The sequence below is a fragment of the Natator depressus genome, chromosome 2, assembly GCF_965152275.1.
Source record: "Natator depressus isolate rNatDep1 chromosome 2, rNatDep2.hap1, whole genome shotgun sequence".
In the NCBI taxonomy this organism is placed as follows: Eukaryota; Metazoa; Chordata; order Testudines; family Cheloniidae; genus Natator; species Natator depressus.
In genome coordinates this window covers 17,974,151-17,993,471 of record NC_134235.1, presented here as the reverse complement: position 1 = coordinate 17,993,471, position 19,321 = coordinate 17,974,151, and the positions used below count along the sequence as shown (strand labels likewise).

Genomic DNA, 19,321 nt, shown 5'->3' with positions numbered 1-19,321 from the left:
ATTCTGGTACCAGTACCACAAGAGGAAAAAATGGTCAAACAAAAGACCAAAAATGGAAACTTAGCCCTAAAACTTTCAAAATTTGACTAAACTAACCATAAATAACTGTTGTTCTATGCAGTGTTGTACCTCCTATGACGGTCCCAGGATATTAGAAAGATAAGGTGGGTGAAGTAATATCTTCTACTGGACCTCTCTCATCAACAGAAGCTGGTCCAATAAAAGATCTTACCTCACCCTTGTCTCTAAAACAAACTACAAATTTACAACTACACCTCTACCCAGATATAACGCGGTCTGCGGGAGCCAAAAAATCTTACCGCGTTATATGTGAAACCACGTTATAGCGAACTTGCTTTGGCCCCCCGGCTCCTTGTCCCCTGACCGCCCCCTCCAGAGACCCCATCCCTAATCACCCCAGGACCCCACCGCCTACCCAACCCCCCTGCTCCCTGTCTCCTGACTGCCCTGACCTCTATCCACACCCCCACCCCCGACAGGCACTCACCGGCAGTGGCGGGAAGCGGAGCAACGGGGCCCCAGCTAGCTCCACTCTGCCAGCTCCCAGCCGCGGCGCTCCGCTTCCTGCCGCCGGTGAGTGCGGGGAGGTTGGGGAAAGGACGCCCCCTGCACTTACTGGTGGCAGGAAGCAGAGTGCCGTGGAGCGGGCTGGGGCTGGGCTGCTCCACTTCTGCCGCTGCCAGTGAGTGCGGGGGGTGGGAGGGGGCAGATCCCTTCCCCTAAGCCCCCTCCCCTGAGCGACACGGCTGGGGCCGGGCGAGGGAAGCAGAGCGGGCTGCTCCCAGCCCCCAGCTAATCACCCAAAGTGCCCCCCCACAGCTCCTGCCTCCCAGACCCGGGGGGGGGGGGGAGGGGAAGGGCCTGCTTTACCACATTGTATGAGAACCCGTGTTATATCGGGTCATGTTATATCAGGGTAGAGGTGTATATAGAAAGAAAAGCGAGGGAAGTACTGAATTAATCAAGTCTGGAATTGCTCTGACAACTGTGACTGGTGATAAGAAGGAACTGAGGGGGGCCAGAGGTGGTTCCCTCTTTTATCAGCACACAGTGGCACACAGTGACAGAGGGCACTTGAGCTACCCCAATGGGTACCACTGAGGAAAAAAATCTCCAACATCCAAGCAGGGAGCACACACGTACCTACACTGGAACTGACACGTGCAATCACTCAAAGAAGAGCTACAAGGTATCTGGTTTGTGTTAGAAGTGTCATGGGAGCTTTAATTATGAACAGCCAAGGCCACAATTTTACTATTTTAAAGTACTTTGGAAGGTAAATGGTAAGTTAATTTGTGAATTTTGATGCAATTTAAAATAGTTTAGAACCTTACAAATATGCAAGAGAAAATCCAATTTCAGTTCATATGCTGTAATATTCTGAATTATCTGTAAATTTCCTGATGTTAAATGCTACAATGCAGTAATGCAAGGGAAAAATGCCCTTAATCTCTAACAGCCATGCCATCTGTTTCAGTAACAAACCCCAGCTTTAATCATGTAAAAGTTCAAATACCCACAGATCATTGAAGAATTGGTTGTTCAAACCAGGGTCATGTATCTTCTGTGTCAATGTCATTTAACTCGTGTGCTGAGTGCTATGTTATTTTGGTATTAAAGGACTAAAAAGCTATGGTATATTTTAAAAGCTGTGACAAATCTAATGAGTAAGGACTCAGTTTAACAAAGCACGTAAGTATTTAGGAGTACAGTATAAGTTACAGTAACTCCTCACTTAAAGTTGTCCCGGTTAACGTTGTTTCGTTGTTACGTTGCTTATCTATTAGAGAACATGCTCGTTTACAGTTGTGCAATGCTCCCTTATAACATTGTTTGGCAGCCACCTGCTTTGTCCACTGCTTGCAGAAAGAGCAGCCCGTTGGAGCCAGCTGGTGGGGGCTTGGAAGTGGGGTGAACCAGCAACCCCCCTATCAGCTTCCCGCTCCCCTAAATTCCCTGTGCTGCAGCCTCCCAACAGGCTATCAGTTGCTGGGCAGTTCAGTTGTCCCTCCCCCCACTGCCATGTGCTGCTCCTGCCCTCTGCCTTGGAGGGAGTCTCCTGCTTGCTGTACAGGGCGGGGAAGGAGGGGGAGGAGGAAGAATGGTTAATATGTCAGGGTGTCCCCCTCCCCCCTGCATCCCACTTACACCATCGTCATAGAGCAGGGAGGAGACACAACAGGGCTCAGGACAGAGGGAGCTTGCTGGTAGCAGGAGCTGTCTCAACTTGCTGATCTACTTAAAAAGGCAATGTACTTAGACTGGGGTCAGCATACTTAAAGGGACAATATGCATCTCTCTCTCTCTCTCGCACACACACAGGTAGGAGTCTCTGTCTGCCATGCTGTCTCCCCTCCCTCCATTTGTGCTGCCTTGTAGAGTGTGAGGCCACATTAACAACAATGTGTTAACCCTTGAGGGCTCAGCTGTTCTAGTTCATCATTTAGCAGTAAGGCATTCCCATCCTCTGACTTCACCACCTCAACCAAGCCTCACAATCATCACTGCTGTGTACAGTATTGTTTGTTTAAAACTTATACTGTTTATATACATATAATATAGTCTTTTGTCTGGTGAAAAAAATTTCCCTGGAACCTAGCCGCCCCTACTTACATTAATTCTTATGGGGAAATTGGATTTGCTTAACATCGTTTTATTTAAAGTCACATTTTTCAGGAACATAACTACAACGTTAAGCGAGGAGTTACTGTATTTTATTGGGCATTTTCTTCATAGATGCAGTAATGCAAATTCTAGTGCATTTTAGGCCTACAAAATAGACTGGAAAAAGAAAAGGAGTACTGGGTAATAGAAGACTCTGCAGCAGAGCAATGTCAAGAGACATTGTTGGTGAACTGAACTCTATAAATCTTTTTAATTCCATAGAACATCTCAGCTTCACTTAAAAAGTTATTAGGGATTGAGGAACTTGGAAAAAAACATCCTTGTCTTACAAATTTTTTTTAATGATTTCAAAACACCATTTGGGTGTCAATATCTATTCAAACAGAACTTCTTTCCCTGAAAACAATTCATTCTTTCATTATAGTAAATGCCTCCCCTGAGCTCACTGAATATTTGAGAATAATGACCTTCTTCCTTTTACTTTAAAAGTATCCTTTTCAAGCCAAAATTTAATTTTAAAAGTGGGTTTATCTTTTATTTAAGTCTGACAGCTTGACTCATGGTAACTGCAACTGGAATAACTAAATCAGTTCTAATTCACATTTTAGTTAGTTATTTTATTGCATGTCTGTGTGTGGAAACATACTTCAGAAAAAAGTGCTATATTTCAATGGAACTTGTATTCATTTTTTGCCAACTTAAATTTCACTGAAATAAGGTGAATTTAGTCAGAAATAAAAATGTGCAAACAAAATATCCAATGAAATAGCAAAAGGTGTGAATTTACAGCTGATTGAGCTCTTTTGGTTGCAGTTAGCATATAAACAAGACCTTAGAGAAACTTGGAGAACATACTGGGTGAAATACTGGTCTTACTGAAGTCAATGCGAGTTTTCCTGTTGACTTCAATTGGACCTGGAGTTCACTGGTTGTATGTATGGAATGCTCTCTCTAGTGGATTATCCTTTTGATCCATTGTCTATGTTTCATAATCCTTTTGTTTACAAAAAAAACATGTATGAATTCTGGGTGTTAAACATGCAATACCCAGTGACTCTATTATAAGGAATACATACAGAAGCGCAAGTTGCATTTTTAAGTAAGCCTCTCTGAGTTTTGAAAACCGTCTTGAAGATAATGGCCCCTAGCACACTATAAATTCAGAAAGGTAGTCTATATTTATTTTTTAATTCTCAGTAGGATTACTAATGCTATGAAATTATGAAAAAAACACTGAGCTGTTTCAGATTAACTGACAAACAACTTCAAAACTGGCATACTAAAACACATGATTATACATATTTCAGGAATGAATTACTATGCTCCGTTAACATGTTGGGATTCTGATGTCAAATGTTTCTATAGCTCTTTTTTATTAGGGATAGATCTTAAAATAAAACAAGAATAAACATTTCTGTTTCTAGATTTCTTGATAAAATTATTTTAAAATTTATGAAAATTTTCCGTTAATCCATTTCTGTTAATGAAGCCAACAATTATAAAATAACACTTAAAATTTGTGTTAAGTATGAAGATGTGGAAAAGAATGACTGTCTTTTAATAATTTACAAAAATACTAAATTATGACTATACATCTGACTTTAAATAAACCCTCTGAGAAGTCATATTGCAATCTACAGACATCAGCTAAAGCTTTTCAGTGTGCTACATACAAAATTAACAATATAAAGTATATCAAAAATGGTCATTTGTTCTGATTACCAATGTCCACTATCTAACATTAGCAATACTGCCCAATTATAGGATCCCCACCAAGGCATTAATCTTCATAAGTATCTTATTAGAGAGTGGAGGGTGCTCATGATTTACAATGTATGCCATTACAAAATCATCTGCACAATCCACTGATCGCCATTTTTAGTATCCTACGTTTAAGAACAAAAGAAGATTATTTGATAGAGTTTTGCATTTTTTAAACTACTAAAACTGAATCATGTTCTTCACTGTTTTGGAGAGAATATGATCAACACTTCCGCATTTGATTTCCCTCAGATTATTTTTAATTTTCTACATCTATATACCAGCTGATGTTTAGATTTAGACTGAGCAGCCAATGAGGTACAACACTAGTTGCCAGCAAGGCTTTGTATTACACTGGCTACCAGCATGGTACATAACTGGTTACTCCAGAGATGGAGAGCTTTAAAAACACTACAGTAGAGTGCAATATAAGGGCTATACTATAACTATATTAAGTTGAAATAATTGATTATAAAAAAGACGGAAAACTTCAGATTCCTAATGTTATTTTCACCATATGTGTAAATTAAATATTAAATATTTCACATTCTTAATATAGTTAGACGAGGGATGGATAGTTGTTATTTTTGACCCTTAATGACATTAATTTTAAAATTTACTAAGTAGACCCTCTGCTCAAACTGTAATTAGAACCCTTTCTCTGCAACTAAGCATACAAAACGTGACATTTAGAAATCATAGAAGGAAGGCATATTTATTTGCATGGCGTTTAAGAACATGGTTGGGTCAGGTGACCCTGTTAGGAGTAGTTGGTCATACAGACCAAACTTCATTATATATGTCCTGCTGCTGTAATCAAGATGTGAGAGGAGGAAGATCTGGACCAGCCTTAACAGTAAACATTTTCTTTTGAAAAAATTAAGTTTTTATTTTAAAAACAGGTTTATCTTCTTTCCCATCTTAAGTATTACAGCCATCACAAAATAAAATGGCAGCAGCATGGGACGAATACGCAAAGGGAGATCTCATTTTTATTTTGAAATATTTTGTTACTTAGCATCATAGTATTGCACAGAAGTTGTAGTATGATTTCTTGCTGTTTCTTTTGAGGAGCAGAAGGGGAGGGAAGGGTCTCTTCTCACATATGAAATCTGACAAATATCCAAAACCTTGCTCTGCATTGACATGTAGTTGGATATTTTGAATGTTATTTTTGTTGAATATTGTTTAGGAAACAAACAAATTGTTCTGCACAAAGAAATGATGCCTATATAAGCCAGTTTTCAACTCAGACTTCACACAATTTACATTCTGCTCGAGAGTAAGACACATGTAAAATTACCTACCTCTTTCTGATCAAGCTGTAAAGAGGATTTTATCAAGTCTCGGAGTGCAGTAAGCTGTTTCTTTTCTTCATCTTGTGTCTGCTTTATCTGTGGAAGGAAAAATTACTGGTATTATATCCTTTTCTAAAAGCAACTTTTACCTTCAAAGTTTAAATTCACCAAATTTGGCACTGTGTATTTGGCTTTCGTGGCCCCTGCCTGAGGTCCCGCTGCTCTGCTACGCTTGCCCCAGGAAGCAGTGAGATAGGAGAAAAAGTGGAGCAAAGGTGGGTCCTCCATGCCCTTCTGGTGAGGCCTCACTGAAGCAGCCATGTTGGAAGCTAAAGAAACCTGGTCCTCCAAGGTCTAAAAGGGGTAGGGACAGTCAAGCCAATCAGAGCCCTCAGGCTCAGATAACAGGAGCGGCAGGGCCTTAGCAGGTCATCCTGGCTGAAATCAGAGGAGTGAGGAAGAGAGCTCCTCTATGGCTTGGAGATAGAAAAGAACCGAAGGATGCTGGCCCTGAAATAGGGCTGGAGATAAAAAGGGTCTGGTAGGAGAGGACCAGAGAAATAGCAACGGACTGAAGTAAGCAGTAAGTGGCTGCTGTGTATAGGGTTCCTGTGTTGGAACTCAGAATAGTGGGTGGGCCTGGGTTCCCCTACCAGCCACAGCTAAAGTATAAACCCCAAGAAGGGGACAGGCTTTATTTGGGAGCCTGAACAAACAGCCAATTTAAAGTGCCCAGAGCCAGGGCTGAAGACCTGAGCGAGGGCAAACAGACTGTTTAGTTATTGGACTCGGATACCCCAGAAAGGGTTCATTCAGACTTTGTGACTGGATTGGAAAGCCAAGCCACTGAAGGAAGACCCAATAAGGTTGGCCAGCAGCCTGCAGGGAGCACCAGAGATAAGCAAAGGACTGTGATAGCACACCCCACCACTCAGAGCCATTACAGTCACCCATGAAAATTAAACACACAGTAGTCTACTCCTTATGTATTTATCCTCTATACGCATATACCTCAAAAGCAAGCCAAAGTGAATGTATACTGAGAAATAGCCTCTTCAGTCTCTGCAAATGGATAGCATGTACTTTCTTGCCATATGTTAATGGTTCATTATAGTTAACACCACTAAATTAGTCTCCAAAGTCTTAATATTTCAAATAAGCTTGACAGCTGGTTTATAACTAGACTGGAAAACGGAAAGAGTTTAATTCAACCACATACATAAGGTCTGGGAGCATGTGTAATTCTGTGGGCAGAGGCAAGGGTGATGTCATCTAATTTGTAAAAGTCTACAGAATCTCAGTTTCAATAGTGTAAACTTCTGCAGCATGATAGGAGGGAATCGCTGCCATCCTGGCTCCCAGGTTGAGGTCCACCAGTTGGTAGAAATTTTGATAATAAAGTGTTGTTGGAAATGGATTGAGCTGGGTATCATTCAAAAGCCCTATCTCCCTCGAAAAAAATGGTATCAAATATGACAAATCCTAGAACAATTATGTAAATATATATTTAAGAAAATGTTTTAAAATATATTTTTTAAATTATACTTTAACACAGGCATGTCAAACATGCAGTCCTCATGAAGATAAATTGTGGCCTTTGACTGACAGTACTGTGTTATCAGTTAATGTCCAGAACATACCTGCTAAATTTTTTTAAGGTTACAGATTACTCTAAATTGAAGGAGAGCTTCAAGTTGATTTGCCATCATCAGCAAAACAAGAAGTGGTTCCGTGGTACTGATTATCAGCTTTATTTATTATGCCAAAACAGTTGTAATGAGGTACTGGTTAAGACGTCAGCATCCAGCCAGAAATTACTGGAATTCATCTGCAAACGGTATGCATGTAGTTACATAACGTATATTACATAACATAATTAATTACAATTCCAAAGTAATTTATTACAAAATCCTTATTTTTACTTCGGTCTTGATCCTTTTTAGGCATTAATGGGGAGACACAAGAGTACTGACTAACCGCTGAATCTTTGGAGACTATAACTGTGGAGGACCTGGTTAAACACAATGTTCAGTGGCACTTTAAATGCTGTAAGAAGTGCACCCATAACCTGAATTTAGCAAGGCTGGAGAGGAAGTACATTGCGCATCAGGAAAAAGTTGAAGATGCTGGGATATGTGCTAGCTGTGGGCAAGACTCACCTTATACTAGTTCCCATGGCACATGTTTCGAGAACACCTGCTTCTTCTCTGGTAAGCTGGAAGCCCAATGGCATCCATTAAATATAGTTTCAACACATGAGACAAGTGAGAAACTATATGAAGTAGTCACCCTTAGTGAGAACATTCCCTGGAAAATAAAGTTTTAAGTGGCTGCATTGATCCAAAAGACACCCACACATACAACACTGCCTATCACATCGACTATGCCAAGAAAGTATGTAATGTGTTGCATCAAAAGTAAAAGAAACAAATACTGGTTTTACCACTGCAAACTGTACAACTCAACTGGAGTTGACTAATTGTCTCGCAGAGGCTCTAATGAATGGGAAAGTGGTGGTGATGGCTGATGCAGAAGCTAAATAGAGAGAAATATATGCTTTGAATGGGATAGAAAAGGAACAAATGTTTAACAGAAAGGCTCTTAGAGCACATATTGAAGATGAACTGTGGGCTATGAACATTGCTTTTTGCAATCCGATCCACAGAAATGAATCTCAGCACATATCCTTAAAATCTTCAAAAGAAGTGGCACTATCAAAAGCAGAAAAAAAGAGCTGATTTCAACAGTAATATTAAGACACTGTTTGCAGCTGCTAAAATTTTACAGAAAGGCATTTTGTCCTGCACGCAGTATGTTGGGAGTTTCAGGGACCGATAGACGATGCCCAACCTGAATAAGAGATATGGAAAAGTCTGACCCTGACATATGGGAGAAATTTTGAAAACAAAATGTGGTTGTTAGAAGGTTGCCTCTTGGCCACTTCTGGCCACATGATGCCCTAAAACAAGAATACAGAGCTCTGAAAGTCCTTGGGGAGGGAGGAGGGGAGGGGGCGGGTTGGTGGGCATAACAGTATACAAATGCTCTTTCCTATTTTCCTGACAATCCTGGAACTCCATCGAATTTCAAACGAAACATTAAGCATGGCTGAGATGACTCCCCAGAAGTAACCAAACATCATCTAGTCTCATCAGGTGCTGTTAAATGTCAAGAAGGGTCAATTTTAAAGCTACAGGATGATCTTACTCTCACTGAAAACCAATTTGCATATGACAGACTGGAGCTCATTAATATCAAATCTTCAGTGATAAGATTACAGACAGGTCATTGTTTACTCATCTCCTTGTTGTGTCTAGATCTCAGGGTGATACTGATCTATGTGAGACTTTGGGAAAGTAGGAGTTCTCCGTGATACCACGACTGATGGTCGAATGTAAAAGAACAATGTATACATGCCAGGAGAAAAGCAAACTAATGCACAACTTGCATAGTCTTTCTAAGCCAACACCTACTGACAGATTTTCTAGTGCTCTCTGTGAGAAGGTACCCAATACTTCCTCAAGATTCTATTTTTGTGCATGCCGCTGGGAATCAGAATCACAGTATATCCCTCCAAGCTGTGTTCCTACTACTTGGAACATTAAAAGCTGGCACATTGCCAGCATTCATATGCTGAGTTTACCATTTCAAGACCAAGATTGTAACACTTGCAGAGCTATGTTGGTGGATATTGTCTAAGAAGCAGAAAGAGAAAAGTTGCCACTGACAAGGGGTACATTTATACCTGCTACCAAAAGGGCAAACTATCAAGTAATGAAATGGTTTTAGGACGATTAAGCGCATCCAAAACTATCTTCCCATATTGGGCATGAATCGGTCTTCGAGGAGAACCTGATCACATCAGTTAAGTGTGAAATACCATGCATTCTTGAATCAATCCTTCAGCTAATCAAATGCTTGTATGCAATGACCAGATGCTCAACACCCTGCAAATGTCTGGCCAACAGCCTGCCTGGCATAGAGATGTGTTAGCATGGCATGTACAAGGATCAGTGTGACCATATAGCTAGCAGTGAGGCCCTAGACAAGGACAACACTGATGATGAATACATGTTTTCAGTCCAATATGTCCAGACTAGCTTCCCTAGTATTACCAAGATCAACATGTTTTTTATGTAAGCAATACATCCCTGTGTTGAAGTATAATTAAAATGTTGGGTTTTAAACATTATCTCAAATACGTATCTACATATATGTCTGTCATGTTTGTCATCATTGTGTTTGTGGGAGAAAGGGCTTTTGAACGATACCCAACTTGACCCATTTCCAATGACACTTATCAAATTTCACCAACTGGAGGATCTGGGAGCAGAAGTAACATGCCCCCCCGACCCCATTACGCCACAGAGGGTGACACCACTGAAATGATGATTCTGTAGATTTTTATAAATCAAATGACACCTTCCTTACCTTTGTATCGTTCACTTGCTCCCAGAATGAGATTTTAACACATTATGCCCCCAGACTAATAAACTACAAAAGCTAATGGGATTACTATGGCAATGTCTACACAACAAAAACAAACAAACCAATCAACCAAGTAGTGACAGTGAGTCAGAGTTGTAGGTCAACTGACTCGGGCTTGCAGGGCTCGTGCTACAGGGCTAACAATAGTAGTGTAAATGTTCCTGTTCAGTCTGGAGCTCAGACTAGGAGACCCTCCTCCCTTGCTGGGTTTCTGAGCCCGTACTCCAGTCCTAGCAGGAATATTGACACTGCTATTTTTAGTCCTATAGTGAGAGCCCATGAGCCAAAGTCAATTGTCCAAGGCTCTGAGACATATTGCCACAGGGTTTTTTATGCCATGTACATGTACCTGTACCTTATGACTTCAGATTGTGAAATACAAAATTACACTGGTGACACTGAGCTCTAATACTTTATCATTTTTTGCCTCCAAATCAACAATCACCATTTGCAATATTAGTATTTGAGAGATTACAGAACTACACAATTCACTCATCAAATGCTGTGTTGTACACAATTCCAAATTAAGTCTGTATTGTCAAGCAGTCCATTATGAAAACCAGACACAGATAAAATTTGTGCTATATTAGTGAATATCTGATGCAAGAATACCCATCCAGTACTATCCACATGGTACAATAGTCAAAGCCTCTATTTGCAGCTGAATAGATAACTTCTTCCTCAAAGTAAATCATGGGTATAACTTACAGAATGCAAAGGTTTTGGGAAACAGTTAGTACCATCTAACTACTAAGATAGCTTGTCCCACCATTTTAGTTACAGTTGAGGCTTGAAGGAACACTTTTTTATTTTTACAGTGTAAATGTGAAGTTAGATTATACTTTTAGCTATTTAGTTATTTCGGTTTACTGATAGCACTTAAGACTGAATTCAGATGAACAAGCAAAAACATTTTCCTATTTTCAAACACTACAGTACCTCAAATTACTTACATTGTATAAATCGGCAGCCAACTTTTCAATATACTGTTTCAATTTATCAGCAGTTTTCAAGCCATCTTGGAAGAAACTACAATGGAAAATACCCGTGATTTATCAGCAATACATGAACTTTCTGTATCAAAAATCATTGAATTTTACATTGAAAATTATACACAACTTACACCCATTACCAGTTGTCTGAAACCATCTGAAATATAGTTTCCACATAGCTCTAATTTGAAAGCACTTTAAAGATACGAATGTTACATTATAATTCTTCACAAATATCCCTTGCTGCATGAATATACAGTATGCCCAAATATATGTAATTTTATGATTGAGTTAATCTTGAAACTGCTTTTGCATACAATTTTGATTTGGTTTTAGCATTTCAGACTTTAGAGTATACAGTGATGTCATGTAAAAAGCAAATTCACACAGTACACACACTGCAAAAGCCTACGTGTATGAGTCTCATAAAACTCTGCAAACCCCACACACATTCACCCAAACTGCATTCATCAACTGATAGCTAGACATAGGACATACAAACCTCTGTAGATAAACACAATTTTAATCTCTGTCAACTAAGTATTTATTTTAAGTGGAAAGCTCTGGGAAAGAGACTAATTTATCCACCAGAGAGACAAGCTCTTAATTTGTGTATTTCTCTTAAGATTTCAATGGCACACTCTCCCTTACCACTTCTGTCAGCAGAAGAGATTTAACACTGACTTCTACCCCTAGATACCAACATCAATAGAGATAAATTTCATTGTTTTATTTTATCACTGCTAGTAAACATTTTTCTCTTTAGCGATTCCTATCTCTCTCTCTCTCTCTCATCATAGCTGCACATGAGATCTCTCTCATCTTGTGCATCAATTCAAGACAAAAGCGTCTTGAAGTCTAGTTTTGGTAAGTCTGCCTCTGTGCTTCCATCTGTAAAAACTGATATAATTCACCACTTATCTACCGATGTCACATGGATGCTGTCAGGATTACTTGTTTGTAAAATGATTTTGAAGACTAAAAGTGCTATATAAATATTAATTATTATTATGTAGAAGTAAGCAAGTTACCTGTTCATTACATTCCAGCTCCATCTGCTTTGACAGTTAAAATCTGCTTCCTACACAGCACTAGAGGGTTATGCTGCCTTTTCACTAGACCTACCTCTCTCTCTGGTTCCCTCTTTTCTTTTTGAAGGAAGCAGTTCTTTACTTGCCTGTGGAATCTCTATTTAGGTTGGTCATATTGTAGTCACCATCTTTTCACTTGGAGGAGGACTAGAGAGAGCAGTATTTGGACTAGACAAAGCTATTCCCTAATTAATCTAATGGATCACTGTTGTGCAATACAAAAAATACCCTTCAACCCTCTCACTCCCACAGAGTGAGAAACTCAGAACAGAAATGAAAGATACAAATTTGATATGGCCTTACAAAACACTATCTTCAAGCTCGTTTACTAGTAAGAATTATGGATACACATAAGAGAGCTAGCATGTATTCTACTGCAGTCCAGTCACTTTACCCTAGTGATATTAAATGGAACACAAAATTGAATAAAGAACTGAATTCTATTGATACCTTAAAATCAAATTCAATGGCTCTCAATTCATAGACAGCACTGATCATTAAGTATTCAGAATGGCCCAATTTAACAGTCTGCTTGGAATAGACATTACCTGGACTTGAGTCAAAGCTAGGCAATGTTCACATTTCTGTTGTCAGATTTATTTGGCAGAAAAGCCTCAAATGCTTCAATGACCCACCATCAAAAGACAGACACCATCAAGACAACGTAGCAAAGGGAGGTAGAGAAACACATCTGTTTAACTGAAATATTGGATTTAACGATCCAAAGCGTTATACTTACTTGCACTGTGCATGATAATACTTAATAAGATTCTGTAGAAGGTCCACACCTTTTTTTGTCTTGATTTCATTAACCTTAATGAGATACTGTAGAAATAAAAACATAACTTGCTGATGATATTTATATGTTAGATCTTCAGCTATGTTCAAACAGAAGAGCTTCTGTCTCTAATCTGTTCAACTAATTCAATAATGATTTCTGTGGTTACCTTGTTGCTGATTTGCAGAACATTGAACCAACACACAATGATTAAAACCTGAATACGCAAAATAAATTAGTATGTTTTTAGAACCCCCAAATGAACTAATTTTAACAATTTCTAATACAAGTTTGCCATAAATGCAGGAATTTTTTTCCCCTCTAAAACGGTAGGAAGACATGCCTTTTCATTACATCACAATTATTAGTGCATTACTTCAAAATAAGAATGTTATCAAATTCTAATTGATTTCTCCTCAAATTGAATATAAAGAGAACTATTTTAAAAGTTACTAGTAAATATTTTAGAAGCGATCATCATAAATTAATATTGATTGAACTAACATGTCAGTTTAACAGGCATCACCAGATTCTCAACCAAATATTTCCTAATTTTACAAACAATATATCAGAAAAGACATCCGGAACAGCAATGCTTTGCACCTAAAGACCAAGAAAACTGCTTTTGCTTACTATGCTTTCTTTAGCTCGAGATCCTTACTCTAACAATCTAAACAGAGGACTGAAACTCAAAATGAGAGGATGGCGAAGCCATGTCTTGCATAGGATTTCCAGAACAAGAATTTAGTCTCTAAGGTGCCACAAGTACTCCTTTTCTTTTTGCGAATACAGACTAACACGGCTGTTACTCTGAAACCTAATATAGTTCAGCCACTTGACAGCCAAACGCATTTTCTAATTCCACTAGCAAGAGAATTTCATCACCACTTTCTAATAGGATCGATAGGACACTTCTATTAAAGTATGTCACATAATTAAATGGTGAAAGTTGTTTCTTACTTCACACATCTGGAGCTGAAATAGTCGCCTTTCCTTCTCCATTTCTTCTGCTATCTCAGCTCCTGTTATCTCTGTTCGTATCATCCCATGCTGTTTTGCATGTTCTCTTTTTTCCTTTTCAATTTTTGTGCTGCAATTATAATTAAAATAGATTTTGGGAAACTTATTTCACTGTCATGTGATCTAGTAATTTTACTAAAACATACATTGTATAACATCATGATGGAAAAACAGCCATTCTGTAAACACACATTCTCCCATATTTTAACAAGTTCCCTCAATAATATCTTGGGATTTGAGAGAACTGACTTGCAGACGAAATGCTGAGATCACTATTAAGTGAGCCCTCAGTGAACTGAGTAAGAGACCAGAAGACTGATGTGTAATAGATACTCCAAAATGTCCTGAATGCAGGCCAGTATTGGCTGAATTCTCCACTTGGATCAATAAGCTGCCGTAATAGAAGGCCTCCTACTGTTAAGCAACATCTGTCAAACAGCTTCCGAACATTGTTGCTCCCTCCTCATCTAGTCATGCAACATCCACACCATGACATACAGAGTGCTAAGTGCAAAACTTGACCGTGGTGCTGAGTCAGTAGGTCAGGATGAAGAGGAAGTAATATGGGAGGCTGAACCAACAGACTGAGAAGGTCAGACAACCAACATTGCTTCAGCGAAGCTGGAGTGTGGAGAATCATTTTGGCATGCTCCAACTTCAGCTTTAAAATGACCTTTGTGGTGACTGGGATTGGGGAGGGGGGAAGCATACATCAGAGCTAATCCCTAATTGAAGTGGAAGGGGTCATTTGAAAGCCTGGGATGAGACCTGCTTGAGAGCAAAAATTGATGGCACTTCTTGTTGTCTCTTGTTACAGAAAGATCAACAGTCAGAATGCCCCATTCTGCAAAGCTGGATCTCAGCACACACTGACTTCAGAGACCACTCATGATCCTGGGAGAAATTCCTACAGTGCTAGAACTGCCAGTTGGGTATGCCCAACACCTAAACAGATACTTTGCCTCAGTTTTCAGTAAGGGTAATGAGGAGTTTGGGAGAAGCGGCTAATGGGAATGAGAATAAGGAAGCAGCAATTACCACTTCCAGAGTGGAAGTCAAACTCAAACAGCTTAATGGGACCAAATGAAGGTGCCCAGATAATCTCCATACAAGAATATTAAAGGAACTGGTACATGAAATTGCAAGCCCAATAGCAAGGACTTTTAATGAATCCGTAAACTCAGGGGGCGTACCCTATGACTGGAGAATTGCAAATATAGTATCTATATTTAAGAAAGGAAAACATAATGGTCTGGGGAACTACAGGACCATTGATTTGACCTCCATTGTTTACAAGGTCTTAGAACAAATTTTGAAAGAAAGAATGATTGAAGATACAGAGGTAAGTGGTAACTGGGATAAAATTCAACATGGTTTTACAAAAGATAGATCATGCAGACCAACTTAATCTTTCTTTGAGAAGATGACAGATTTTCTAGACAATGGAAATTCAGTAGATGTAACCTCCCTAGATTTCAGTAAAGCATCTGATACATTTCCATATGGGAAATTATTAGTTAAACTGTAGACAATGGGGATTATAATATGAGAATCAAAAGGTGGGTAAGGAATTGGTTAGAGGTGAGACTACAACGAGCCATATTCAAACATCAGGCCGGAGAGAGATTATTAGTGGAGTTCCTCAGGGATTCATCCTGGGACCTGTGACAGGATCCCCAGGGTACAACCTGGAACTGGGGTACTGCACTGCCCCCGTAACTCTCCAGCCCGGGCTGTCTCTCACAATACTTTGCCAGTGACAAGCAGAAAACCCCTCCACGTGCTGTTATCACGCAGCACAACATGTGGAGCCCCACACCCAGCTAGACAGCATGAATGCTCCCAGGGCCACTCACGAATCACGCAGAGAAAGACACCAGCAAATCTCCCAAGCCCCCAGCCTGGCACCCTAGACTGTACTGTCTTGCCCTGGTCAGAAGCCTAACCAGTGTAAGTTTATTACCCAGTCTGCCCCTCCCTTGATGTGGAGAGGACACACACTAGCCTTTGTCACCTGAGCTGAAATTTCCCAAGCACTTCAACCAAAACACACTGTTTTTGGTAAAATATAAAATAGATTTATTAACTACCAAAAGATAGATTTTAAGTGATTATAAGTAGTCGGCACAAAAGGTCAGAGATAGTTACCAAAGAAAATAAAAGGTAAGCGCAGACTCTAAATCTTAAACCTTATTAGACTAGGCAGTATTTGGCTCCAGCAGTTTTCTCACTCCACTGGATGTTACAGTTCTTAATACACAGGCTTCCCCTTTTAAGCCTGGGACCAGTCTCCTCAGTTGAAGTCTTTGTCTTCCCAGCATTTTTGTCATTTCCAGAGTAGGTGAGGGAAGGAGAAAAGCAAAAGCATGATGCCACTGTCCCCTATTTTATATCCTCAGTCTGTGTGTCTGCAAAACACTAGCCCAGACATGTCCTGGTGGGCTTTGCTAAGTCACAAAGTTGAGCAATCCCCCATTGTGTGATGTTTGCATACAAGACCAATCTTATTTAATATTTTCATTAATGACAGCACAAAAAATGCAGTATGCTTATAAAATCTGCAAATGACACGAAGTTGGGAGGTACTGCCGACATGGAGAATGACCAGACTATTATACAAGGAGATCTGGATGGCCTTAGACGTGAGTAATAGAAATGACATGCAATTTAATATTACAAAGTGCAAGGTCATGCCCTTAGGGCAGGGGTGGGAAAACTTTTTGGCCGGAGGGCCACATCTGGGTATGGAAATTGTATGGTGGGCCATGAATGCTCATGAAATTGGGGGTTGGGTGTGGGAGGGGGTGAGGGCGCCGGCTGGGGGTGCAGGCTCTGGGGTGGGTCCAGACTTTAGGAGTTCAGGGTGCAGGAGAGGGCTCCAGGCTGGAGCAGGGGGTTGGGATGCAGGAGGGGGTGAGGGCTTCAGCTGGAGGTGCGGGCTCTGGGGTGGGGCCAAGGATGATGGGTTCGGGGGGCATAAGGGGACTGGAGATGGAGCAGAGGGGTTTGGAGTATGGGGGGGGTTCCGGGCTGAGGCGGGGGTACAGGCTCTGAGCTGAGGGTGCGGGTTCCAGGGTGGGGCCAGAAATGAGGGATTCAGGGTGCAGGAGGTGGCTCTTGGCTGGGGAAGGGGTTTGGGGTGTGGGGGAGGGGGCTCTGAGCTGGAGCTGAGGGGTTTGGAGTGTGGGAGGGGGCTTCGGACTGAGGCAAGGGGGTGGAGTTTGTGTGTGGCGATGATGGCTCCACCTAGGGGTGTGGCTCTGGGGTGGGGCTGGGACCGAGGGATTTGGGGTCCAGGAGAGTGCTCCAGGCTGGGACTGAGTGGTGCGGGAGGGGGATCAGGGCTGGGGCGGGAAGGGGATCAGGGCTGGGGTAGGGAGTTGGGGCCCAGGAGGAGGTCAGGGGTGCAGGCTCCGGGCGGCGCTTACCTCAAGCAGCTCCCAGAAGTAGCAGCCTGTCCCGCCTCTAGCTCCTACGTGGAGGTGCAAGGCCAGCCAGGCTGCTCTGTATGCTGCCCCGTCTGTAGGCGCCACCCCTGCAGCTCCCATTGGCCGTAGTTCCCAGCTAATGAGAACTGCAGAGCCGGTGCGTGGGGCAGGGGCAGCATGCGGAGCCCCCAGGCTGCCCCTACGTGTAGGAGCTGAAGGGGGGACATGCTGCTGCTTCCGGGAGCCACACGGAGCAGGACAAGCCCCCAACCCCGCTCCCCAGCTGGAACGCTGGAGCAGGGCAAGCCCCCGACCCCATTCCCTGTCTGGACCTCGAGGGCCAGATTAAAAGGTCTGATGGGCCAAACGCTGTCCATGGGCCGTAGTTTGCCCAACCCTGCCTTAGGGGCTAACAACAAGAATTTTTGCTATGAGTTGGTGACTTATCAGTTAGAAGGAACAGAGGAGGAGAAAAACATGGGTATATTGGTCAATTGCAGGATGACTATAAGCGACCAATGTGATGCAGCCGTGAAAAAGGTTGATGCCATCCTAGGATGCATCAGGCGAGGTACTTCCAGTAGAGATAGGAAAGAGTCATTACCATTGTGTGAGGCACTGGTGAGATCTCATCTGAAATTCTGTGTACATTTATGTTCTCCCATGTTTAAGAAAGATGAATTCACACCGGCACAGATGCAGAAAAGGACTACCAGGACAAACGGACGAATGGAGAACCTGCCTTATGAGAGGAGACTTAAGGAGCTTGCCTTGTTCAGCCTAACAAAAGGAAGGCAGAAGGGCAATATGATTGGTATTTATTCCTTTGATATATTTATGGAGAGCAGAGAGGGAGAGGAATTGTATAAATTAAGGGCCAATGTTGACACAAGAACAAATGGATATAAACTGGCCATCAACAAGTTTAGGCTTGAAATTAGACAAAGTTTTCTAACCATCAGAGGAATGAAATTCTGGAACAGCCTCACAAGGGGAGCACTGGGGGTAAAAAACCAATCTTGTTTCAAGACTGAGTTTAATAAGTTTATGGAGGAGATGGTATAATAAGGTTGCCTACAATGGCCATATGGCCCATCTGTGACTGATATCAGCAAATAGCTGCAACAGCTGGAGTTGAGGAGGGCTCTGAGTAACTACAGAGAATTCTTTTCCAGGTGGCTTCTTGGTGGGTCTTGCCCACATATTCAAGGTCTAATTGATCACCATGTTTGGGATCAGGGAGGAATTCTCCCCCGGGTCAGATTAGCAGAGACTTGGGATGGGGGGTCGCCTTCCTCTGCAGTGCGGGGCATGGGTCACTTGCTGGTTTGAGCTAGAGTAAATGGTGGATTCTCTGTCATTTGAAGTCTTTACATCAAGATTTGAGGACATCAATAACACAGCCAGAGATCCTGGTCATTATAGGAGTGGACGGGTAAGTTTCTGTGGGCTATGACATGCAGGAGGTCAGACTAGATGATCGTGATGGTCCCTTCTGGCCTTAAAGCCTGTGAGTCTACAATTGATTCCAGATTCCAGGTAAGTGAGCGGCTGTGGGAATTATGCTCTCCTTGATACTGAACCGCCAGAATTTCGTTGCCTCTTGATACAGCTGGTTGGAGCATGCTCCTCCTTGATTGTACACATAATACATTGTTCTGTTACTGTCTGTGACTATATGAACCACTGTGCCCCGATGTGATCTTGGAAAGTTTGGAAGGCACTGTGAAGACACTGATATGGTGGGAAGCTTCCTGGTCCAACTACAAACCTTGAATCTTCAATATCCCCAGATGCACTCCCCAGCCTATTGAGAAGG

General features: G+C 41.5%; 1 protein-coding gene across 3 annotated transcripts in view; it reads right to left on the bottom strand.

Annotated features, from left to right (window-relative positions):
• ASAP1 (ArfGAP with SH3 domain, ankyrin repeat and PH domain 1) overlaps nt 1-19,321 on the bottom strand; it is a 370,981-nt gene that overhangs the window by 126,557 nt on the left and 225,103 nt on the right. For all 3 annotated transcript variants that reach the window (XM_074943850.1, XM_074943849.1, XM_074943852.1), the window contains 4 exons: nt 14,015-14,144; nt 13,016-13,101; nt 11,147-11,222; nt 5,715-5,801 (listed from right to left, as the gene is read on the bottom strand). In XM_074943850.1, the coding sequence (XP_074799951.1) occupies nt 5,715-5,801; nt 11,147-11,222; nt 13,016-13,101; nt 14,015-14,144 (379 nt within the window). The remainder of the gene's footprint in view (nt 1-5,714; nt 5,802-11,146; nt 11,223-13,015; nt 13,102-14,014; nt 14,145-19,321) is intronic.